General features: G+C 40.3%; 1 protein-coding gene across 1 annotated transcript; it reads left to right on the forward strand.

Moving 5' to 3' along the window:
• On the forward strand, window positions 1-26,966 carry LOC115790978 (NGFI-A-binding protein 1). Its single transcript, XM_030745035.1, has 9 exons — window positions 1-108; window positions 316-495; window positions 9,226-10,028; window positions 10,113-10,246; window positions 10,515-10,566; window positions 12,740-12,859; window positions 16,358-16,529; window positions 24,229-24,387; window positions 24,607-26,966. The coding sequence occupies exons 3-9, from the start codon at window positions 9,228-9,230 to the stop codon at window positions 24,681-24,683; spliced, it is 1,515 nt and encodes a 504-aa protein (XP_030600895.1). The 5' UTR covers window positions 1-108; window positions 316-495; window positions 9,226-9,227; the 3' UTR covers window positions 24,684-26,966.

Here is a 26,966-nt window from a genome sequence, read left to right on the forward strand (position 1 = left end):
CATACACGCTCACACGCATTCATCATCCTCGCACATACACACACACACACACACCCATACACACACACACTTGGAGGAGGAAGAAGACGCACCAAAAGACGCACGAAGGTCAGCGGCTTTTTTACTCATATTCTGCGGTTTTTTCCCCTCCTTTCTCTTAACGGCAGTCGAGAGAAAAAGTTTCCAGAAACAGAAAGGAGAGGAGTGTGGCTCGGTCTGAGCACGCAAACACAAGCAGGCGCGCTTCGGCTGCTTCTTCTCCTATTTTGCGTCCCGGAGATAATTTTTTTTTCATTCTTCTTCTTTTGAATTTAGATTTTGCTTTTTAAATTTTACGCACCCTGCTGCTCCTGCTGCTGCGGGACCTCTCCTTGGTGGGCTTTCTTTGTGCGCAAACTGACACTGACACTCAGGAGGTGTTGTGTTAAGAAGAAGGAGAAAGAGAAGAAGAGGAACCGGACCAGGGCGGACCGAAGGGAGCCAAAAACTCACCAGGTAGGCGCAACTGAACAGTGCATGTAACCTTCTGCTGCATCTGCTGGGAAATATTTTTGCAAACACAAAACTGCTGCTTGCTGTAAGAATTTTTGTTTTAGAAAATATGATGTGCTGTAAAGTCCGCGCCTAAACTCTATGGAGGGACATAAAACAGCTCTAAAGTCATTTTTTACGCGCTTCAGTCAGACTATCTGTGTCTGTTATAACACTGTGGGAATAATATCCACAGTAGCGTGAGGTAAACACAAATCAAAGCGCTGTGTCATTATAAACCAGCAGCTAGGACTAAAAAAAAAATCCCAGTTACGGATGGAAATGCTTAAATGCACAATTATATCCAATTTCAAGCCTCCTCTGCAGGATGGGTTGGTTTTCTATGAATACAAGCGGGGAGATTTGACAGCGTCATTGTAAACTCGGACACTGTAATCGCGGACAAGTTGCTACAGGATTATTTGAGGAAATATCAAAAGGATCTCCAATGTGTTGTGCGTCATTTGTGCTGTTTTTAGCTGCTTCGTCGCCGGAGTGAATATGCGGTTTGAGTGTCTTCAAGGACTTAAGTAACATCCCAGACAGTCTGGCAGATGAGCCGATGGTTTCCGGGCCGTTCGGGTGATGATATCAAACAGTAGTTTTGGGAATTTCCTCCTGAATCACCGTGAAATCAAAGGATTTCTCAACTCGCTGAGGGAGGGCTGCTGCTGCGTGGCACTTCACCTGGAAATCCACTCATCAGCAGTCCTCCTTTAGACTGGTCCGTGTGTGCGCGCGTGTGTGTCATTGTGCTGGCGCACGCCTCGCTTCTCCAGGTGAAAAGCCCAACTCGCCAAACTCGCTTTGTGGAGCAAGGACTTCACTTGGAGTCTCCCATTCACAGCCAGCGATTACACCCAGAACACACACACACACTCTCTCCCTCCCTCTCTCTCTCACACACACACAAACACACACACACACACGTCTGCTGTGATAAAACTAGAGTAAGATGGCTGAGAGTGTTTGTGCAGATGGTTGGAAGAACTAACAACAAGTGGAGTCAATGAATCCAGGGTTTCTATTTGTAGACGCGCAGCAGCAGCGGCGCTTTTAAAGCCGCTTGTCCAGTAGATGGTCAGTGTACCTGCTGCTGCAGCTGAACACACTTCTTCAACAGGAAAACACCTCCAATACTTTCATTATTAGTTCATCTGATAATTATTATTATTTGCCTGAAGTGTATTCATTTTACCATCTTATATGTCAAGGAAAAAACATTTCATTTAACCCCCCCAAAAATTGATCTTTTAGTTCTCAACTGTTCCAACTTTTTCTGCATTTAAATAGCAGCAGTTTAATGCCAAAAACACCACCTCGGTGCATGGTGAGGTGTAGGGTTGGGCCTTTTCACAATCTTTTTTTTTTTTTTTTTGCAAATTTTTCAAACTTGACAGGATGACACTGAAGCTTCTGCAGGGTTAAGATGGTGACAAACCCCACCTCAGACTAGCAAGTGACTCCTGAGCGTCTGGAGGAGGACGAGTGGTTTTATCATGAATACTAATGCTCTTTGTTAGGAGAGGTTTCACAGACAACAAGTGCTCGTGTTCATTAGAAAAGGAAACTCAGTTTATCGCCTTATGTCTTCATCTCTGCTTATATCTGATGGCACCTGGCGTTTGCAACATGCTTAACAGCAGCATGATGATGATAATGAGTTTGTCGTCAATCGTAGTTTAATTTCCTGAACTTTTACACCATGTGCATTTGGGGTCAGTATATAACTCTAAGGGATCGAGCAGTCAAAGGACGTCCAGGCACAGGTATAATTTTCAAAGTGTGGGTTTTATCCAATGCCAAAAAAGACAAATATCATAAATTAACTAAATTTTATATATATATATATATATATATATATATATATAAAACACTCTCCCCTGCGGTCACTGCAGATGGTTCAGTCCATTTGGTTGGCCTCTGCATTTAAAGCACCTCCACCCTCAACTTCTTATTTCACTTGAACCAGAGAGGACAAGCAACTCAAGAAGATAGAGGGAACAAAATGAATGCAACTTAGTGACAAACCAAATGTGTGCACCTTTGTGTGCAATAGAGTGTAGTGTCATAATGTGTGCTAACGCAAATGAACCAAATCAATTAAACTAACTGTTTGCTTTACAGCTTCAGTGACGGCAGAATGAATGTAAACGTGAGAACGAGGTGGGAGTGAAAAACTTTATCTGTGTCTGATTTCCTTGAATGCGGAGTCTGAATGAATATTGTCAAACTGCTTCAGTTGTGTGGTTGTGGATACGACCAACATGATAACACAGCTTACACAGTTAACCAGGGTTTTTCCCCACAGAGAGGTTTTGACCTTCCACCAAAGGAAAATCACCTTAAAAAGAAAAGAATAAAGAAAAGTGGTATTTCACTTACTCAAATCTAAAATACACATTTGTTCTTAAAGCGATCCAAAATGGAGTTTAAATGCACTGACCTCTGGTATTAAGGTAACACAGACTTGCTGCCTTAAATAAATGTGGACCAAAAACTGGCATTTAATATGTGCAGTTCATTTAAAATGGATCCTAAGTGCTGCTTTGGGACTGGCAGGCACCAGTTAAAGCTAGACTTTCCTTCCTTAACTTTTAATGTGTACAAATGAGTGTAACACATGCGCCTTCAGATGAGGTCAGACATATCTTGTAGGGAAAACTAGGGGAAAAAAAACAAAATTACATCCAAGCTGAGACGATGTTTATTTCAAAAACTACTGAAAATACAATAATCTGCTTGTCGAGTCTTGCGTCTTTAGCCGTTTCATTTCCCTCCAAAATCAGACAAACACTGAGGCACAGCTGAGAGTCAAAACCGGTCCAGATTCTTTCAGCTCCAATAAAATCAGTGTGGCTGTTTTCCCAGATGTTACAGGCATGCAACAAACACAGAAAGCTAAATGCCAGCGATGTTTTTAGGGTTGGTCGACATTTAATGAAGTTCTACCTGGTGGGTAGCTGCAGAGCTATGGTGAGGCTAATATAAACGCAGGATGAGGGTTGAATTGTTCCCGGTAAGAGAGAAATGCCATCCTGTGGTTAGGAAGACAACGCCCAAAACTTCAGCAGAGAGCATGTCTGAGATGATCCATCCACAGCCGAGGTAGCACGAGGTTCATCGTTAATATGTGGCAGTGTGGCTCGGATTATTTGCAATATAAAAAAAATCCTGAAATCCGAGCTGATTCTTTCCTGAAATGTTAAAATATAAGAAATAAAGCTGAGTTTAAAGACGCCGCACACGAACGGCGCGGTAAAAAGACAGTAGATACGTCACCACGTGACACGCGGACAGCTGTGTCTCCGCTACACTGCCGTTACTCTGGTCTGGTGCCTGATTGGTCGGTCACAGTCTACTGGTGGGAGTTTGTTCCTCAGAAAGCTTCAATTATCTGCATGACAGGCAGATAGAAAACAAACATCAACTATACCGTTTTTCTGTGGAGATTACTTTTATTTTCATTGCGCAAAAGGACAAAAATGTGGCGGTGCAGAAACAGCAGATGCAAAAACGGCATGCTAACGCAGAGCTGGCAGGGAAGAACTGCAGAGCTGAGCAGCCGGAGCTTCATTTTCAATAGGCAACAAAAATGAGTAGAAATGAGCAGTTGGGCTTCCAGCATCGTAGCCGCCCTTTTCTACCTGTGCCAGTTTCTATGGCAGGATCACTGAGGTGCTCTTTGGGCTGTTTTTCAGCCTTGCTGCCAGCCTTGTGTTAGATCTAAAAGAAAGTTTGTTTGTGTGTCCTCGTTAGGATCAGGATTTGTGTCAGTGTGTGGGATTGAGCTTTTCAGAATAAGACACAAGTAAAGTGAGAACTAGTTGGGAGTAAATAACTTTACCTCTTAACATCCATCTACAGTTTGAGTTGGATTTTGTTTTAGGCTAAGTTTCAGAAACTAGATGATTTTACCTTTCAGGCGAAGTCTCTCTGGAAAGATTTTCCATGACGAAAAGGGTCGGACGCTAACCTTAGATGTGTCACTGGGGACCTGTAGGATGTTAAGAGATCAAAAATGTAACAAGTAATGCATAATACCAAACTTTTTCTTTTTTCCAAAGTAGAGCCCATGGTTCCTGGGGGCAACTGAGTGTTTTTGTGGGACTTTCGGCCAATATCCAGGCCAGGATGTCTCTGAGTTTGTGCACAGTTTATCTGTTTGCAGCCAAATCGTGTTTAATAGAACTCAGACTACAGGCGGCAACCAGAAAACGTACAGAAGCAAAAACCCCTCGCCTACAGATTCACATGCAGATGAGCTCTGAAGTGGAGCGGTGGGTGCACATTTGCAGATCTGGAGTTTAATGATCCAAATGTATTCTTAAAATCTGTTTGCGCCTTTTCTCAGAGTACCAAGTAATAAAGTTTATTTTGTTTAGCATGTCACAACCAGCAAGAAGGAGTTAAAACAGCTGTAAGAAATAAAAACAAATGTCTTTTTTTGGATATAATACAAGTCAAATCAGGATCTTCTGACTCATAAACAAATTTGAAGACCAGTCTTATTCAAACGCAGTCATATTTGCCACTTTCATAACATAAGAAGCTCTTATGAGCGCTAAAAGAGGAGCTTAAGAGTTCCTCGTAAACGTGAACATTTGGTTTCACTTTTTGTCATTTTTGTTCACATTGAGCTTAAATAAACAACCTTTTTTGTCATTGAAGGATTGGAAACAGTCACATTTTCAGTAGAAAGTGCATCCCTTACCCGACACAATGAGTTTTGCTGCGTCATTACTTTCTGTTAAAGCCACGGTTGTAAGGAAAGGCTAACACAAACCCTCGAGGTGATATGAATGGAAAGCGAGTACACTGAGAAGTCGTTCTCAGGAAATGATTTCTCGAGCTTCACTTCACGCATTATATCCACATTTTTTCAGTTTTATAGTGGATGTGATGCAGCACTTGTGACCTTTAATTACCTGTAATTACCGCCCATAATTGTCCCGCTGTTCCAACCTTCACTTCAGCAAAAATCTATTTTTATTTGTTTAAATCGAGGGATTTCTAGAAGCACGCTGACCTGCTTGTAGCTGGAAGGAGCAAAAAGCGCCATCTTCGCTCTAGTCTAGACATGTTTACAGGTTTGCTAAGTGACACTGTTATTATTCAGTTGGTCATTTGTGTAGACAGGGATGTCAGATGTTGCAGCATTGGTGAGTTTAAGGTCACCAGGTGTAGAAAAAATTTTGATTCTGTTGTTTCTTTTTATGAATGATTAGGTTATTTGTCTTAAACTCATTTTTGCAGAAGTAAACTGAGGTAGAGACGCTCCTCTGGAGGTGACCTTGAGTCATGGTGACCTCTGAAATCTTTGCAATCACACAGATTTTACTACATAAATCCACATATTGTGTAGAAGATGGTTTTAGTCGTTTTGTCTCAGGCAGCTTTTGTCTTTCTCCCTGCTCACTTGACGCCTGCCTGCCTGGCTCCCTGGGCTGAGGCTCTGTGAGCCTATTCTGGGCGAGGCGAGCCCACCACCTACACATCCTGCAGGGGTGGAGAGAGGCATGTGGTCCTCCCAGCAACGCAGGCCTGCTGACTGCCACTCCTCTGTTAGCTGCAGGCCTCCGCAGGGCCTCACATGCACTCAGGGAGAGTCGAAAAACAAGCCCGTTTCTGAGCTCCGCTTGTGCTTTCTCTCAAGATGAGGTGGCAAGTGACGAGATTTGATCATTTCTTTGAAATTAGAGGCCGAGCGAGTGGCGCCGTCGAAGACGTCGGGACAGCAAGTGGGCCGAGAGAAGAAGTTTATTCACAGGGATCCACAGATGTTTGTAGATCCACATTTGGAGCTAAAACAGCAATTCAAAAATAACATCTTTTCTACATTTTATTACAGTAATAATAACTTTGAAAACAGAGTTTGCAAAGTGCTTTGGCACGCAAGCTCAGAAGGTAAATTAGAAAGGAAAAATCCCACAAAAAAAAAAGGTAAAGTTAAGAAAAAGCTTTAAAAAAAAAAAGCAAGAAAATCACTTAAAATGTCAGCAATAAATAAGAAAAAAAGATTAAAATTCAAAACAACTGTAAAAACTCAGCAGGAGAATAAAAAAAAAAGGCAAACAGACAGTTAAATGTTTTTATTCAAGCTTCACTCACACAGTTACGTGTACAATTCACCCGCCTGTTTTTCTTTCCATTTTTTAAAGCTGTATCTTCTTGATTTCCAGCTTTAAAAAGGAAAAAAAAAAAAAACAAAGCACAATGGTGTGTATATGTATGAGAAAGCAATATCGGACAGGATTGCCATGGCTGGGCTCCACCTTTTCATAAATGATCCTTTTTAAGTCTTTGTTCCAGCTTACACAGTTCCTGTACCTTCTCCGTCCAGATATCGTATGTTGGATGGTCAGGCTGTAGCCGTCTGGTACGCTAGAAGATATCGTTTAGCTCGTTCATCGAGGCTTTCCAGCTTTTACTGGGAAAAAAAGTTGCTGATGTGAATACAGGAAGCCACTGATCTGCTCGTGTAGTGGTCTTTAGATTTAAGTCTCCACTTTGTAGCAGCCAGAAGGACCCACCTCAGGATCAGAGGCTGAGAACTGGCTCGTATGTGGTCAGCATTTCTGCTTTGTCTCCCTGATTTTTTTTAATTCTAAGCTCACTGGGAGCCAGTTGAGAGAAGCCAGGATCGGTGTTGCGCGATGCTGTCAGCTAAAACTAAAAATAATGTGGATTCAAGCAAAATATGACACTGAAGCTCCACAAATATTTTTACCAAATGACTAAATAAGCTGCCTACACACCTGCATCTGGTCTTAATTATGATTTTACCTCATTTTTGATTGTATTATGGGTGTTTGGTAGACTAGGTTTTAGTTATAGGTTGTAGGTTTTCTTAATTTTACTGGACTCAGTTATTATTTCATTTTATTTTTGCTCCTTTTGTTGGTTTTAACTTATTGGTCTTTATTTGAGACACTTGGATATAGACAGGTTTGTTAAAAAGGGGCAAAGCAAAACCTGTTTGTGTTATCAGTGCTTTTATCCAGAAAAGTGGAGTCAAATTTCACCTTTTCACACACCTGTAGAGGCTCGAAAAACCGAACTCTTGCACCCCCCAAGGATAAAAAGCGCTGGTAAACTGTTATTCCTGTGCATTGTTCACAGAATTGCTTCTCCATGTTGGCGTACAGCAGGTCATTCAGATGAGGAATCAGGTGTAACATGGAGCATCCAGTTAAAACAGTTTTTAAGATCCATATTTATACTTACCGTGGCCCTTTTTGGCATTTTTTTATCTTCTTCAGCTGATGACGATGCCTTTGCAAATATAAGTGACAAATCTGACTTCAGTTTTTTCTGTCTTCAAGGTCAGAAACCCTCGTGTTCTCATTTCAGTTTTAGTGTCGGCTAATTAAGAGAGAGATTATTATTTTTTTTCCCCCTTCTGTTTTCTCCTTAAAGGGCAGATTGGTGTTTCTCACCATTTGGCACTCAGCAGGAGGATTTCAGTCAGAACATGACTGATCTGACATTTCTATATCTGAAGCTTTTCAAGGACTCGATCCTACAGAACAACCGCAAACTGTTAACTTAGGGTTTTAACTTTGGGGAAGATCGTGCCTATGTATGGAGGACCAAAACTGCTAAATTAAACAAACATTTTTTTCCATATTAACAAGAACTAAAACAAATTAACTAAATGGAAAGAACTCAAATTATTGACTGCAAAGGTGTAGGCTGTAGCTTTAGCTTATTATACCTACCCTTTTTACAGAGTATAATCTAAATGGAGGCACTTTTATAATCAAATTTCACCAGAAACAAGGACCAAAGAAAATAAAGAATTAAAAAAGAAGATAATACCTTAGTTTTATATTTGGTTATAACCTTATAATAGATATTTTTTTATTTGCATAGTAAGCTACACATTCATAATTCCTCAACTCTTCTACAGGTTTACACCTTTTACAGAAATATCTTTTCCATACTTGTCCTTGTCCCTGCTTTTTCATCATGTACCTCAGTTTAGATTTTATCACTCTGTTTAAAAACCTCTGAATAAAGTTTGTGAGTTTTGTATTTTGTACATTAACAGTGCAGTTTTAAGTTAAATGAAATCATCGCATTTTAAGGAGTGTAGTTTATTTTTCCATCAAACACACCACAAGTAATAATGATAATAAAAACTGTAGGCATTAATTTATAAAATGTGACAAATTGTTTTTGTCTAATTTGCTTCTGTATTTATTTTAATCTGTAAAAATGCCTCCATTTATATATTATTCTCCATTATTTACTTTTTCTCTCTTTATTTGTTTTTAATTTTGGCAGTGTCAGTCTTCCATACAACTGATCCTGTCACTTATTAAGAAATAATACGCCATTTACTGCACCACAAAACAAATTTGATAAAATGTGGCATTAATCTGTATTTTTTGGTTTTGTATTTATTTTCATTTGCATCAATTACTCTATTTTCTAAATTTAATATTTTCCATTATTTGTTTATGTGTCTTCTTGTACTCTTTTTATTATTATTATTATTTTAATTTGGCAGTTTTGGTCCTCCATGCAACCATTTTCCAGCTGTTAAGGGTTATAATAACAGTTTAGCATGTTATTGTACTGATTTTCAGATCGATATCTCACATGTGTCTGCGCAGATAAACAGCTGCAGCCCATTAGCTTAGCTTAGCAACTGAGTGACCTTTTGGCCTTTTGTTTGTCCTCGCTCAGGTATGGCGGCGGTGTTGCCGAGAACCCTGGGTGAGCTGCAGCTCTACAGGATCCTGCAGCGAGCAAACCTGCTCTACTACTACGAGGCCTTCATCCAGCAGGGCGGCGACGACGTGCAGCAGCTCTGCGAGGCCGGCGAGGAGGAGTTCCTGGAGATCATGGCCCTCGTCGGCATGGCCAGCAAGCCGCTGCACGTGCGCCGCCTGCAGAAGGCGCTGCGAGACTGGGTCACCAACCCCGCCATCTTCAACCAGCCGCTGACATCGCTGCCCGTCTGCAGCATACCTGTGTACAAACTCCCCGAGGGCTCACCCACGCTGCTCAGCGCTCAGGACCGCGCCAGCACAGCCAGCGTCAAGATGCCCAAAGCCATCGCCGCCGCCTGCTCCGACCCAGGGAAGCTGGATGTGGCAAGGGACAAAGTGTCGGCTGGGTCGCCCCTGCAGGGCAGCAGTGAGGCTCGGTTCTGGTCGGGCCATAGCAACGACAGCGAGCACAGCCTGTCGCCGTCAGACCTCGGCTCCCCATCTTCGCCCAGAGAAGCTTTAGAAGCTCTGGACGCTGCGGCTGTGCAGTCGGTCATGGAGTGCGTGGACAGAATGGCACCCGGACTCCCAAAGACAGACCTGGCTGAGGTCAAAGAGCAGCTGAAGAACAACAAGAAACTGGCAAAGATGATCGGACACATCTTTGAAATGAGCGACGATGACCCGCGGAGGGAGGAGGAGATCCGGAAGTACAGCGCCATCTATGGACGCTTTGACTCCAAGAGGAGGGACGGCAAACACCTGACGCTTCACGAGGTGAATGAATGGCACATTTCTCTGGTTAACGTTGTTCTGTGGGATCTTTCTGTGTAACCTGATTCATTTGTGTGTGGCCCACAGCTGACAGTGAACGAGGCGGCTGCGCAGCTCTGCATGAGGGACATGGCTCTGCTGACACGCCGCGACGAGCTGTTCGGACTCGCTCGGCAGATTTCCAGAGAAGTCACCTACAAATACACCTACCGCACCAGCAAGTAAGAGCCTCACTGAAGCTGACTTTAGATTTAAGTGCTTTTGTTGTAAAGTTAACGTGAGCCGACATTTATTGGACCCACGTGTGACCATCTGCCTAAGCCCATCATGAATCATGTGTCCATGTTTCTTGGCATTTATGCTGTTTTCATTTCAAAAAGGCAAGGCTTTCTCCAGATAAAATGTCAGCTCTGCGAATTCTCAGCATGAAAACTGGATGTGAGCAGTTGGAAGGGAAGTGACAGTGTGCATTATGACTTTTCTCTGCAGGTCTCGCTGTGGCGACAGAGACGAGCCGTCACCTAAAAGGATTAAAACAGATGTAAGGTCAGATTTTTGTCGTTTCGCATCCTGATGTCTCCATTTCCCAGAAGCAATCAGGAGACTATTTTAACTCTCAAATGTTTCCCCTAATCAAAAATGACGAATAGGGTCTTCTTACAGCTGTTAATTCAATTCTGTAGAGACTTATGTCAATATTTTCTTTGTGCCATTACATGCCATTTCTCATAAGTCATCATACTGTAATGTAAAGAGCCTATAATATTAGAGAAGGAACCTCATGATCGCATGATCCCATATTAGCAGCCCTTGGCGACTGTGGAGAGGAAGAACAATCTCTTAACAGGAAGTGACTTCCACCAACGCAATGAGAAAGTCAGGGAAGATGTGTTACAGTCCTTTAGGAAGTTGGCATAAAAAGTGTTAATTTGTTTTATCCTAACTGATTTCAAACTTAATATAATTGGAGTTTTGGACCGTTTTTGCACAAAACATTGACATCTTGAGCTCTCAAGAACTGTCCTTTACATTTTTACAATTGAATCCAAGCAAATAATCATTTAAAATTGAGGAAATAATCCCCAGTTTACTCGATATTGGTGATAATTAACCTGTCAGTGCTACAGAAATGTTTCACATTTACAAAATTCACCAGTTCATTTGAAAACAGGATGACCAGAATTGCCTCAAACTCAAATCTTAGACCCCATTTCCCCTTCGATTCTTTGTAATAATGTTGACATTGCTTGTTGGGTAGTTTCCAATATTCAAAATGTGTGAAATGTAAAGACACGGTGCGATGGCAGATGGAGCTCCTCTGTGAGCATTTATCAGAAACTGAAAGGGCGAAGCAGCATCACCCTTGAACGTAGTACAAAGGAGTCTCTCAGTGCTCCTCTCCTGACACAGTTGGCTCAGAGAGTTTCCTTTGAATGGCTCCTCTCAGTGTGTAGACCACTGATCGAAAACATGTGGCTGATGCACACTCAGCTGGGACCTAAGAGCTGCAGATGAGCCCAACACCTGCTCGCAAAAACTACTCTGAGCTCCTAAAGAGGGGGGAATTCCTGCAGAAGTGAGGAGGAAAAAAAGCCCTCTGAGTCTATTAATAAACAAATCAAAGGAAGTAATCATATAGTGTAGGTTTTGATAAATCCAATAATCAGAAGGCATAGAAAGAAGTAGCAGTAATACTAGTTCTTTTTTTTAAGAAATAACCTTTACTTATATATTTTTTTAATTTAATTAAATAATTAATTAATTTTTTAAATTAAAGTGGTTACAGTTATTTATATATTAACAAAATAATAAAAAGTCATAAAATGTAGTTCAAACAAATTAATAATAGAGTAAAACTGCTCTTCAGCAACTGTAACATTAATATTAATAGTTTTTAAGAAATTCAGCCTAAAGAAAATGTTTTATTTTATTATTATTTTTAATTTAATAACTTCAATGTTGTTTCTTTCAAAGGCTTCTCTACAATGCCAGGATTTTCAGTTATTATTTTTAAATACTAGATCAAACCTTGAGCAATATCATTTATAAGTTAATGTGTAATTTAACCTCTCAAAATTCCCAGAAAAGTGTTTTTGACCCATGCTCTGCTGATCTGCTGTATCTGATCATGTGGACTTCATGTGGAGGGAGAAACATAAATCTAACCTTCAAATGTTATTTTAAAAAAATATCAGCAAAACAGTGGGCGTCAATTTGAAAAGCTTTCAGCCCTGAAAACATACTTCTAGAATAGCTTTGCATGATTCACAGCAATCACAATAATCCATCTCTGTCTTACTGGGCCTTGGTGCAGCCCCTCATTGATCCACTGTCTAAAACGAGATGTTTTAGCTCCTCCTTCTTTAAACCAATTTTCTTCTGATTGGCTGCCCCTCCCAAACAGTAGGTGGGTGGGGCTTCTGTGGGAGGGATAGAATTTGTACTTTCATAATAAAAGACTGAAATTTATTTCTTCTTTTGTTATTCTCTGAGACAAACTCTCCACCCAAGCAATTTCCATTTCTTCTTGACCCTGAAAACCAACTAACAATCTTCAGTGAAACTTTAAGAAATGATAAGATGAAAAAATGTGAACTCTCTGAACCAAGAATTGGATCTTTACCAACTTTTTGAAGATATATATCTACAGTAGGTCCCTTTGAACTGCGTCCAGAAGCAAAACATGTAAGCGTGTTTGTCTCTGACTCCTCCAGGAGAACTTCTTCGACATCCAGGAGGCACTGCAGGCCATCCACATGAGGCAGGAGATGCTGAGGGAGCAATTGGCATGTGCTAAGTCAAAAGGAGAGGAAACCGTTGGACGAAATCTACAGGTAGGCGGACGGCCACAGCGGGACAAAACATACACTCCCCGGCTATTTGCTGAGCAGTACTGAAACTGTGAAAAATGTGGCACAAACCTGAAATGGAGAACATTTGCCTTCTAGGTAAAAGTTTTGCCTTACCACTGAAGCCAACATGTTTCAAAAGGAGCAGCTTTTACTTTGAAGGCGAATTGCCTCAGTTTCCGGTTTGCGTCACACGTTTCACAGTTTCACTACCGCTTGATGAGTAGTTAGCATTTGAGACAAGTCGCCGTCTCCCATGCAAAAGAGCGACTGCAGCAGTATGCTAATGACCAAACCGGTCGCAAGGAGGTTCTTGGTGCAGCGCCTCCTGCAACCACTCGCCAGCTGGTCGGGAAATACACCTTTTTCCCGGTCACTGTCCAGTCTTTAGGCCTGTGTTACTGAGGCCTTAGTTTGCAAACTAAAGTCATCCAAGCGGTCACTTTCAGTCGTGTGTCATGGACATCATTCACACCTCAGCGCTGTATTTTGTAATCAACAGCGAATAAACAAAGCTTTGATTAATTTTAGGTGATATTATAGCTGTGACAAAATTTCCTTCATACACGGTATGCAAAAGATGGAGGTAGGCACCAGGGTACCGCTTGCATTTTGGAGCTTTGCTTTTAGTTTTTTGCTCATTGCTGTGTTGTTGCCATATTTGGATGAGAAGGTGGCATATTAAGTTATCAACTACCATTAGCAAGCAAGCTGCATCCATGAAGTGAATGGGTGCAATGAACAGACACAGATACCTGCTAATCAATGCTTAGTAACTTACTAACAAAATACCTGAATTCCTCTCACCAAGCATGGACTTGTTGGATGGACTGTACCACACAAAAAGTAAGAACATTTTATTAAAAATGTTCCAGAGGGCACCAGCAGCACAATGATGTAGCCTCAAAGCAAATTTCAGTGTCCAGGTGGATGAGTTGTAGTTGTGCAGGTGTTAAGGAGGGGGAAATGAGCTCTAGAGACCAAAACAGTTTTTTGTAGCAGGCTGTAAACATGTTAATTTCTGCTGTAAAGTTGGGACATTTTAACATGGAAGTCTATGGGGATTGACTCACATTTGGAGAACGCCTCAAGTGGCCACTGGAGGAACTGCTGAGAGGTTGCTGCTCGATCACCATGCAGGTTAAAGTGCAGTTGTTGCGATTTCAGCTTTATTTGCACGTTGAGTGATCGCTGAAAGAGAAAGCTGCAGCAGTAACAGAAGCAGAGGGAATGCTGCTTTTTTTTTTTTGAAAAAAGGTTTAGGAAAAGGGCTGAGAGGGTTTGTGGTTTCTGTTTACACCTTTTTAATAAACATACAGGGCTGAGACTTCATGCTCCAGCTGTTTTCTAAGAGCAGTTGTCACTGCTTTCTATTTGTTTTCCTCGCTGTGATGCTGCTAGAGGTTGTTCACCCGAAAGAACATCAGCTGGAACAACTGTCGCTCTTCACCGTTCCGTTTCCATGTCGGCAGATGTTTGTGATCCAGTCTGATCCCAGTTATGTTCTTCTCCTGCTGCTGCTGTTCCTACTTAGAGTTGGAGTGTAGGAGGACAGCTTTATGATAACTCATTACCCAGAGAACATGTCAGCGAGTGCTCTCAGTGTGAACATATGTGGTCTAATGTATATGCACTCCGGCTGATCAGTCAGTGTTTGCTACACTTGTCACGCTGATGTGATTTCCACAAACAGCATTCAGAAGAAGAAGCGATTTCATGGCTGCGTTCACGCTGCAAGGCCCCCCCCCCCCCTGAACCGCTGCTCGTCTCACCGCGCAAGGACGTGTCCTGCAGTAATTTAAAGTGACAGAGACGCGTCAACTGACAGCCAACCACGCGTCCCTGCTGTTTGTCAGCCTTCACTTCGCTGACTAGAATGGGCGGAAGACGTTTTTGTTACGGTCATTTTCCTGCTGTCGACTAAGAAAACCCCTTAAATCCGAACCATTTCCTGGGTTAGTTTAACACACCGGGGTGGCAAATAAGGGGCCAAAATTTCACCCCGAGGCAGGTTCAGTTCAGGGCGGTCCGATTTAGGTCGCTTGTTTAAGCTCAAAGTGGTGCAAAGCTTTTCAAAATAAATATCTCAGATACACTTTCCCCTTGAGGTCTGAAACTCCACACAGGGGGTGGATGACAAGATAAAGTTAGGATCTGGAAATCCTCATAGTCCTGGTATTGATTGTCTTCTGCTTATTGTCACTCAGAAATGAGACCTTAAGAGACCTTTGAACTGATTTAGCTTAGATTGTGTTTGGTTTTAGCCCACATGCTGCCCCTTTGCCCTTTAAAATACATAGTGAAGTATTTTTATCAGAGAGCACCGATGTTTTCTCTTATTTCTACTTTGCCTACATGCTTAGAAGATATGACCTTTCAAAGGAAGTCTCACACATGCATTTTGTCCTTACATTTCTTCTGTTAGTAGTTTTTCCATTTGTCAAATAGGAGAAAATTCAACAACAAACTGGATTTTAATGGATATATTCACATATCAGTTAACTTACATGTGAAATAAAATAGTTTTAACCTCAAATGCTTCGTCTGTGCTTGTTTTGTATTTATATGCAGGGGTGTGGCTAAAGAGGCATGCCAACACATTAAAAAAGTCCTGGAAACACTCGTGTGTGTGTGACTGTGAACTTTTCCCAAACTGTCTGAATGACACTGCATCAATTTGAGTCATTATTTCTGTAACTGTTATTTGTAATAGCTGAAATTCCAGTCAAATGTACAGTGAAAAATTCCTGTCACTGTGTATTAACTCCTATTTTCATGAAGGTTTAAGCTTGATTTTTAAAATGTCGCAAGTCTCATTTTTAATTATGAAAGGTCTGAACTTTTGAGATGATGCCCAAATCTAAGAGAAATGACCTCAGCCTGGGTACCTTTAACACAGTTTATTTCTTGTTTTGGAGATTACTTGTAATCCTAAATAACAGATACAAGTAATCTGTGCTTAAAATACCCTTTATTTCTCAAAGGCACACTGAATTTTTTTTTCATATAATTTATGACAGTGGAACAAAGTTCAGGTCATTTTAAAATGTTGCATTTGAGCCTCTAAAAGCCAAAAAACTGGATTTAAACTTGGCTGATCTCACATTTGAGGTCATCTTCATGTGCACCTTTGGACCGGTTTCAGCACGGCTGCCATTTTTAGCCTCTGTGAGGGCACAAATTGAGCTGAGCAGGTCAAAGATCAACCACTGAAAACCAGGATTATGTGTCCAGCATGGCTTGGGATCCACTTATTTTTAGTTACAATGCCTCAGTAGTCCCATTTATTGCAGCCTTAATGATAAATTACTGCCATACACAGTTCACAGGTGAAATTCACACCTTTAGCTAAAAAGCTTGCTGTTTTTTCGAACATCTAGACTTCTTCTCTCGTATCTTCTAATGACATCTTTCTAAATTTCTCTCCAGAGGATATTTTTACCCACAGTTTATATCTGACCAGTGTTTGTTTGCATTGATCAGATGCAGCTCGAGCGTCTGCTGGCGAGGCAGATGGAGATCCTGCAGGACGCCGCCGTCCAGGAGCGACTCCAGGCTCTGGACTGGAGGATCCCCCCCGCCGCCTTAAAGTACCTCAACAACGCACAGAACACCAACGGAAACGCAGCGGCCGACGCCAGCAGAGACAACCAAGGTGAGACGCGCGTCTTTCACCCCTACTTCTCACCACACAGATATGTAACATGATGATGATATAAGGTCCAAATGAAATGTGGCACAGAAATGAAGCTACATGTTAAAAGGGATGAAGATTTAAAACCACTTGCACCACCCACGGTCCTCATGTAATCCTGTCAGACCGCAGTCTTTGATGGCTATCAGAGGAAACCTGAACTTATCAGCTGCTCAAACATTTCTGGTCACAGAGGGCACACCTTCTCAGTCTGACGTCATGCTTGTCAGAACAGCCGATAGCAAGAAACAATTAAAATTATGCAACAAAGGAATTTAAAAAGTTCACCCTAGTGAGGTCTTTTGAAATCTTTATGAGCTCCTGCTTTGATTTGTGCAAAGAGGAGATACTTTTAACCCGAAGAGCAGACTCCAAACCGATCGAACCAGTGCTTTTAAGGTGTGCTCATAAAGTTCAAGGATTCTGGCATTTTCATATCTGTTCTTTACATAAATTCATAAATGATTTAAACTTTATTTAAACTTGTCTCTGACATGCATACAGGCCCTGTTTCTTCATAGAAGTGTGGAGTTTGCCAAACATTTCTCTTGAAGCATATTACCTTATAGTAAATCGCCCAGGACTTGTGTGAAAGACTTTCTTTCCTCACTGTGATTAACTTTGTAAGTTCCTGCCTGCATAATGATGTTTAATGTAACTCTGAAAGCAAAATGAAATTCGGGAATATTAAAAAACAAAGCCCCAAACTGCTTCCAGTAAAGCATAAATCTGTTTTTCTGTCACAGATTAACAGAACAAAAACTTTTTTTTATGGAAAACTGCTCACAACTGTTTCCACTAAAGCATAAATCTCAACTTTGTTTAGTTTGTCCAAGTATTTTTTTAGCAACTTTTGCTACTTGCCGTTTGTCATAAGCACACTGGGAATCAAAAAGAGTAAATCTGAGTCTTAATTTAATTCAGTGTGACCTGATTGTATTTTATGCCTTGGCATTCTTGAGGAGTTTCCATGTTTTAATGTATGGCAGCACCGATAAAAGCAAACTTTTCATGCTTTAGCTCCAGCCTTGAGTCACATTGTTGGTCAGACATTCAGTAGGAAGCAAACAGACTGAATCTCAGCCTAATATAAGCTTGATTTGATCTGGTATTTTTTTGTTTCCTTCGTAGCTTCCTTGGTAGTTCATATGTTCTGCTGTATGACAAACTCCAATAAATGCAGACTTAGCTGGGTATTTTTCCTGTCACCGATGAGCTAAAAATAGGCCTTTAATATAAAGCTGCCCATAACTGTTTCCACCAAAACATAAACCCAATATTTGTTTGGCTTTTTTGAGTATTTTTAGCTTCTTTTGATAGTTGTAGCTGGCTCGCTGCTGCCCCCTGTCTCCAATCAAGAGAATGCACCCTCAATGGGAGTCAAACAGACTGAATCTAAGCCTGCTATAATTTCATTTGACCTGGCCTGTTTTCCTCTCTGGTTTCCTTGATAGTTGTAATGTTTTAGTGTTTTAACATGACTGAAAGCAAATAGGCATAATGTAGGTTTTTTGCAGAGCTCAACTGATACAAACTTTTTAAGATTGATACCAATACCGATATTTGGTATTGGTATTTCGAATATCAAATTTAAAAATCTGATATTCAGACATATTCGCCAGTATATATTTTTCCCGTTTAGACACACAGAACATAAACAGCCATGTAGTTACTCATTTACTCATTTACACTCTACCTGACTCTCCTCGGATCAGCTGCTTACTGTATTTGTGGCAATCCAAACACATGTTGCCAACAGGGAAGTTGCAGAGTGCCCTCTGGTGGACAAACTATGCAACGTCAACAGTCATAAGATGGTTGAAGGGTGTTTCTCCTGTCTCGTCTTTAGTTTTTTCATTTATCACCCAATACCGATATATCAGCAAATAGCTAATAATGGCCTATATATCGGCCTGCCAATCAGTCAAGCTCTAGTTTTTTGTTACTAAAAAAACAAGCAGTTATTAACAGAAATCAAAAATCTTGAGTTTAGAAAAGTATATATCAACTTTTTTTGGTTTGTTAAAATATTTTGATCTTTTGCTAGTTGCAGTGACTCACTGCTGCCCCCTGTGTCTTGTCAAGAGAAAGTACCTGGCTGTAGGTTTGTTTTCGAGCCAAATATTTGGCCTTTGTTGGTCTTTAAGCTGAATGGGAGGCTGACATTCTTCGCGTGCATCATCTAATTTTGCAGAACAGACATACTTTATGTCATAAATGCCACAGGATGCGTGGATGGAAACAACACCTATAGGTGCTGATTTTCCACACCCAGCCATCATGGCAGCTGTCACCTTTTATTTTTATTTTTTATCTTGATTTGCACCGACTCCGACTTCTCAAACAGAGATAAGGGGAGAAGAAGAAAGCGAGGGGGGAAAAATGATGCATCATTATTCAGGATCTTACTTCTCCTCTGGGCTTCATCTCATTTTTATCCTTTTCCTCCCTCACCCACTCCCGACAGCTCATTATATCACTGTTCCCACAAATCCCACAATGCACCTGTAATTATCACGCCCACGCCTGTTTACCTCCAGCCAGTTGCCTGGAGGGGGGCGTCTCTCTCTCCCTCTCTCTCTCTGTTTACCTCTCTCTCTCCTCCCCCTCTTCTTCTCTGCTTCCCTTTCTTATTTTCTTCTTCTTCTCTCCCCCCCTCCCCCCATTCATTTCTTCTTCTGCAGGTTTCTGTTTTATTCTCTCCTTCACTGCCCTGATTTATTTCTCTTCCTGTCTTATTCTCTTTTGCATGTTTTATTTCACTAGGATAAAACCCTTAAATTTAACACACACAAAAAAAAGAAATGCTCAGTGTAAACAAACAGTTCTTATGCTTGCTTCTTACTACATTTCCATCCGCCTCTTCATGTGCATTTTGTTATTTAAAAAAAAAGAAGAAATGTTGAGTGTAAAAGCAGAAAATTGAAATTGCTGAGAGTTTAAAAAAAAATTGCCTTTGGATAGAAGAGTTGATTTACCCATAGAGACTTGAAGAGTAAATTGTGGTGTACAGGAAGTGTCCGTTGTGGCTTTCCATCATTTGAGATTTAACTGCAGCTCCTTTAATTTCATCATCTTCCTACACAATAATTTGGTGGCACCCAACTGCTGATATTCCCATAAGAGCAATGGATGAGAACTTACCTATACAGGAGGCTTTTCTGGGCTCAGAATAGGTGTCTATGGACCAAATGCAATAAGACTGGATCACCTCATTTGAAAAAGACCATCTCATTAAGCAAAAGTCCTTGTTATATTTGTGCAAAAAAAAAATCATTTTTCTCTTGACTTGGTACAAATATTTTGCAGAATTTATGAAAAGGTCTATCAGACATGTATCGTGGCATCCTTGGAAAGTTCGTCTAAATGCACCTCTCACCATCTCCAGGCAGTTATTTTATTTAAATGGTCACCAAGACCTGCTTTTAGAGATTTGCCAGTTAAATACAATTTAAAAACTGTGCCAAAAAATTGCCCCAAATAAAGCTTTTTTTTTTTTTTTTTGCTCTGAAAGTTAAACTTCTACCAACTACTGTCCTGAATTCTCCTACAGATTATTTATTACCTCCACCAAGGAGATTTTTGGTAGCCTTTGCGTGCGCGTCATTATGTCTGTAAACGCGTTAGCTCAAAAAGTTTTGAATTCTGATAAAACTTTGCAGGGGTGTAGAGTTGGGTCATATTAATGATCCATTACAATTTGGCTTACATCCACCAAGGTATTCAAAGTAACCTTAATGATTTATTGGTCCAAAACTTAGAATTCCTACAAATGTGGTGTGTATTGTCAACATATAGAAAGTACTGTATAAAGATTTAAAATATGATGTCACATTTGGCCTCTGACTGGTAGCTGCTGGCCTATACATTAACAAAGGCAGCGAAATATACTTTTATTTTTCTAGAGGAGCTTAAAATAAAATGACCAAAACTAGGAAAGATGTTGCTTCACTCACATATAATGGTAGACCTCAAACAGTGACATTATATTCATCCAGAGGTGGCAAAAGTACTGACATTCTGTACTTAAGTAGAAGTACAAGTACTTATGTTAAAAAATACTTTAGTAAAGTCGAAGTACTGGTTCAACTTCTCTACTTAAGTAAAAGTAAAAAAGTACAGGCTCTGAAATGTACTCAAAGTAAGAAAGTAAAAGTAGTTCTTTGGAGGATGTTTCTACAAGCTATTTTTGTGTAAAACAAACCGAACCTCATTATATATTATTGTAATAATATAAAATAGTACATGAGAATACAAATGTTATTCCAATCTAAATTTTAATTCTAATGAATGCAATCAGCTTGAATCTGTTATGTAGGACACAAACTGTGAAAGGGAATTTGCTCTGTTCTCTGTGTCCTCCATAGTAGAGGGTGAGTGTGCCTCCACCTAAACACCAACATGAGGATACTCAGGGGTTACAGTGGGATTCAGAAAGTGGAGGAACCCTAAGATCAGCTGTAGTGGCTCTGCATGGGGAGAAGAATCACAACTTTCTATTGTGAGCTGCAGTAAATGATGTTGGTGTGCAGGCTGTGATCAGCTGACCTGCTGCTGCTGCTCTGAGGTTTACTGCTCTGTGTGGATGAACTGAACTCACAAAGATGTAACCCAGTATTTCACAGCTATCTGAGCTGATCTCCATCCCCTACACTGACAGCATACAGGCTGTAGAAATGTTGGATTCAGTGAATGAATCTCAGCATCAGCAGCTTTGATTCAAACTTATCTCTGCTGCACTGATGTAACCTGTAACTCTGACCATGAACACAAACACTGCGCTCCAGTCCAACACAGAGCTTTACTGTAAATACAGTACAACAAGCTAACCTATTTATTACACACTAAACTGCAGCATTTTCATACAATCTTTGAATTACACAAAGTCAGCATACTTTAGTTTGTTTTCCAGTCCTTACCTTTAAATCTAACCTCTCTTCTTCCTCTCCTGTCCTCGTTCTCCATCTCTGAGTGAACTTCTCTCTCTTTGCTCTCCCTGAAATGCAGCAGCTCTTCTTTTAGCTAGCAGCCACACTGTGTGACAAACTGCACACACTTTGTGTGTTTGCTGATATTTGTTGAGCATTTAGAAACGTTGCATTTACCTGACACACGTTACTCCCTTCATGCTCGCTCCTCTTCAGTAGCGCTAGCTAAGCTGTTTATGTGCCGCAGCGTAACTTACGGACTCGGTCCGGCCCGATTATAGCGCTATAAATGAGACATTAATTACATGGGTTTGCGTATTTAATCCCTTTGTACGAGATAAGCCCCGGTGATGGAGGATACGCAGTACGATTGTCTCTTATATGTTATTATTCCTCCATTTAGGCTCAGATCGTTTTATGTTTGAAGGCGCACTGACCGGAAATGCAAACTTCTCTCTGACGTTAAAAAGTAACGATTCTGTTTGAAAATGTAAGAAGTAGAAAGTACAGATACTTGCGTAAAAATGTAAGGAGTAAAAGTAAAAAGTAGTCAGAAAAATAAATACTTAAGTAAAGTACAGATACCTGAAAAATCTACTTAAGTACAGTAACGAAGTATTTGTACTTCGTTACTTCCCACCTCTGTATTCATCCAGCAGTTTATTTTTTTTTTACTTTTGATCCAATCCTACTTTGTTAAAGTCAGTGCATTACACTGTTTGTACAAGCTCAATACTGTACAAACAGTATAAAAAGTGCACTTAGTTACTCAACAAGGCTTTTGTTGTGAAACATTTTAGGAAATATCCATTCATTTTCTTAACAGTTTATCCAATTCAGGGTCACATGGGCAGCGGGTGGAGCCTATCCCAGCTGTCATAGGGCAGGAGGCGGGGTACATCCTGGACAGGTCCCCCAGTCTGTTGCAGACTTTCAGGAACATGTTGGGAAAATGTCAGACATTCACGCTATGCCAACGAATCCACATGTCTATACAAAGAAAGGGTGTAACCATCCCATGGGAAACAAATAGAGGAGAAAGGGATAAGACACAGCAAGGAAGCTGTGGCTGGTGAAGATGGTCAGACAGGCATGGATGGAGATTTATGATGATAAACATTTGATGATGCTGTCAGGTAGCCTACGGTTCACTGATGTATGTAAACATGCCACTGCAGTTACATTAAACACCTCTGTTTATGATGTCTCTGAAGTCCAGATAAACAGTTTGAACATGAATACGTTAGCTCAAGTGCTCCAACAAGAAGTGTCCTTGTATTCAGTCATCACATACTACACAAAGACAGTTGTTGAGTCTGAAATCATGTTCACTGTCCTGCACAGGGGAAAAAAAAAAATTTGTGTACGCAGCCTGGGAGTGACTTTAATGTCGCTTTGAACCTTATTTAGATGATTTTCTAATAATGTGAGTAACCAGCTTTGTTAATAATGTGTAAGGCTCTTTTTTGTAAAGCTGTTCCACACAGTCAGAAGTATAAGGAAACTTAAGCAAGCAGCTTGTATTTTAAGACAGCCCTTGTTTTATTAAAAGCTGCATTATTAGTGAATAACTATGGGAATGACAGACTCAGTCATCTGGATAAAGCCTCAGTAATGAAAAATCACATTTCTTTGTATTCTGTGTAAAATTCATATCTTACACATGACAAAATATCAGGATAAAGATCCCAAAACAGGGTGCTAATGGGCATATAGACTATTAAATAACAGCTGCAAGTCTACATTGTGCACAGCGCAGGCGATGTGGCAGAAAATACTGCCGCAGCTTTTCCTTGTCCTCCCTTTTTCCTCTCTCTTTGTTTCTTTTTGTCTCTCAGAGGGAATAAAAGGCAAACATGAGGGATCAGCAGCTTAATACACACACAAACATGCTCATTTTGTTGCTACTGGGAATATTGAACATGTAAAACAAAGCCGGTGTTACATCAAACATCTGGGCTGATGTTTACTTCCATCCCAGTGGATTTACTTCAGTTTAATCTCAGAGATAGTAGGTGAAATTTTCATTTTGTTCTGGGCTGTTGCTTACTGAATATTTTTATGTCACTAATGGTTCTTATTCCTTTATCCTGGACAAGCTGCCTTTGAGCTCGTTTTTTGTTTTTGTTTTTTTAATTAGTATTTTAAAGTAGAAATTGTTAAAAAAAAACAAAAAAAAGTAATCGAAAAAGCAAAGAAAAAAGCTGACATCTTACTTGAAGCAACAAGATTTGACCAATTAATCACCAACACATTTCTATATAAAATGAAATATATGAAAGCTTAGATTTAGTTTTTTGTCATTTATCGAAAATAAACAAAGATGACCTTTACAAATACTCTTTCTAAATTAATGTCTTTAAAAACAGTTCTTCTAATTAGAATTAGCTAAAGCTATCAGTAGTAGAAACAACGTTACAAGAAATAACCGCCTTATGTCCAAAACATCTACATGTTGAGTTGAAGAGATGTCAACTGAAGTTGAATTAGGGGCGGGTTGTACTTTTGTGTAATACCAGTTTGTTCCACAGCATGGTACAGTGAGTGAATGTAACCTTTATTTAGCCAGACAAATTATTAAAAATACATCTCTATTTAAAATGATGGTCTGGGAAAAGGCAAAGCCTCTTGAGGAACTGGAGGTAGCTATAAAGAAACCACTGGTAACCCCCACTGGTAAAGAGTGTACAAGAGTGAAAATCTGAGTTATCTTTTTTTTTTTTTTCCTCCAGATGAACGACCAATCAACTTGCGGGTGGTAAGCCAGAGCATGCAGGAAGGTGAGCTCCCATTGGGCAAGCAGCTAGCCAATGAACTGAAGCGCCATCACAACCACAACAACAGCAACAACAACATCAGCAACACAGATGAGACCAAAACACCAGCAACAGGTTAGTGATGTTAAGCATTTTCTTAGGGCTATTAACAATGTTTCAAATGAGCATTAAGCTAAAAGGCTACATGTCTTGCTCAAAGATACTTTGGGCAAGATTTTAGGCACGTGAAATGGGATATTTTTCACCACTGGATGTGTCTTATAGTAACTGCACTGCAGGCTTTGTTCTTCCTTATAAAGCTCTTTGCTGATGATACTCTCCTTTCTCTTTCAGAGAACGGGACATCACAGCGGGCATCCACAAACGCAGAGAAGAAGACCATCAAGTCAGAGCCAGAAGACTCCACATAGTGCCTCCCGCCTCACTAATCAACCACCCCCCCATCCCAGTACCCTACCCCACTTCATTCTACTCACACTTGACAGTATGCAGTTATTATCCATCAATAGATACTAAGCAAGCACAGCCACAGTAGAGCCTTAACAACCAATGTTGCCTCATGAATAGCATTTATTTTTCTTTGATTTAGTCAGTTTGTTTCTTTGTTTTCAAAAGTATTTGCCAAAGCACCTAGAGAGCATGTCAAGAAGCCCCTCAGTGCTCTGTGGGTCTTTGTCTGTTGAGTAATTGTACACATTCAATGTACTTGTAATTTAAGAGTGATCTGTTGCAGACATTTGTATCCTCTTTACCTCTGCCTCGATGTTGTTTTTCCTGATTTTTGTTTGTTTTTTTTGTTTGGACAGCCAAGGTGCAGGCTGTGATGCTGGGGCTGAATCTTAACTCACGCGTAGATTCAGAGATGGGACAAAAGCTAATTTTGGAGGAAATTTTAACCCCTGTGCTGGAAGTTCTGCTTCTTTATATAGCTAAAATTTAAAGGTGACAGTGTCAGTATTGGCATTTGATTGCAAAACATTTAATTTATTATATTTCCGATTACTTTTCAATTTGTATATGAATGGGAAAAGACATTCATGGTCCCCAGAGGATGAATCTCAGGTCTTGTTCAGAAAGAGCTCAAATCTGTTCAGGTTTTAGAAAAGAAAAGCACATGAAAATTGATTATTCTAACTGGAGCCACATCCCATTTGGAGGTCCATTAAAATGAGTGATTTCAGTAGATTTCCAAAAGCTTATTTTGAGTTGATGTTGCCTCATTGCTGCATGTTCAGCTTCTTGGTAATGCCGACCATATAGGTAATATTTAAAGGTGGCAATATCTGGTGCCAAAATTCATAAATTACTTAGTATTTAATATGTTATGTTGTTTGAACATGACATTAGTTAGCTATTTTGGTAAATATGTTTGGACTGGCATCAAATTTTGACCCAGAGGATGAATATTGGACCTCATACAGACTACTAGCAAAGTTTTGGTTTTTTTGGCATCGTTTGATTTTTGGAAAGTATGACTAGCAAAAAGAGGAGAAGATAATTAGAAACACCATACCAGATTTAGAAGTAGTTTAAAATGGAACTTCAACAGATATACCTTAGTCTGGGATGTGTGCCACTGGATCACTAGACCTTTAAAAGTTGCTGCTCTTGTGAGTCAGCACCAGAACTGCTAGATGGTAAAAGAAATGTACAATGGTAGTCTGAGGTTATGGTTCTCACCCAGAAGAGGGTAGAGTACACACTCTGGTCTGGAGAGGAGTTTTTGCCTCAAGTGGAGAAGTTCAAATTTTTGTTCACACGATTGACACCAGTGTGCTCGCGATTTATCGTTCAATCTGCATTCCTACCCTTGCCTTTGTTCGCGAGCTCTGGGTAGTGACCAAAAGAGCTTGGTCATTTGGGGGGAGCTCAGAGTAAAGCTGCTAAACCTTCACATCGAAAGGAGCCAGTTGAGATTGTTCAATTGATCAGGGTGCCTCCTAGGTGAGGTGTTTTGGGCGTGTCTCACCAGGTTGTCAGTAAGATTCCTAGTCTGGACCCTTTATCCACTCTCAGTGCAAGACTTGAGCAGAGTCTATGCTAATACTAGCAGAGTGCGCTGGGGGACCACATAGAGACCTGCCCAAATAAATTCTCTGCTGGTACTTTGGAGTGGAAGCGTTACCAGTTGTAGCTCACAACTGACCTGATTTGCCTGCCTGAACAAAGTCTTCAGTTGATCCTTTGACATTGGTATAAATGTCAAAATATCTCCACAGCTTGGAGATAAAGTAGCGCAAAATGTTCATGTTATTCATGAGATAAATTGCACTTATTTTGGTGATCAGTACCCATCAAGCTCAGCTGTTTTTGTATATAGTGCTGTTTTTTTTTTTTTAGCAGTGTGGTGGCTTAATGTCACTGTGACTGCTTTAGGTTGCTAATACTAGCATTTAGCTCAAAGCTACACGTGTACAGGGTGTCTCTAAATCAGTCTAATACTAAGAGGACGTTAACAAGACATCCTTAATCTTTCTGTAATATCCTAAAAATGATCAAACATGAAAACATATATAACTATTTATTGTAAAATATGGTAAAATAACATTTTAAGATAAAAGTGTTTTTTTTCATGACTTTAGAAGCAAAGCTTAACTTTTGAGCATAATAAAAAGACTTTTTTTTTTTCTTTTTTTTTAGCTGCGTTTAGCTTGTGTCATCTTCTGAGCCTCCATCACTCTCCCAGTCCTAGC

This window comes from Archocentrus centrarchus, chromosome 2, assembly GCF_007364275.1.
Source record: "Archocentrus centrarchus isolate MPI-CPG fArcCen1 chromosome 2, fArcCen1, whole genome shotgun sequence".
NCBI lineage: Eukaryota > Metazoa > Chordata > Actinopteri > Cichliformes > Cichlidae > Archocentrus > Archocentrus centrarchus.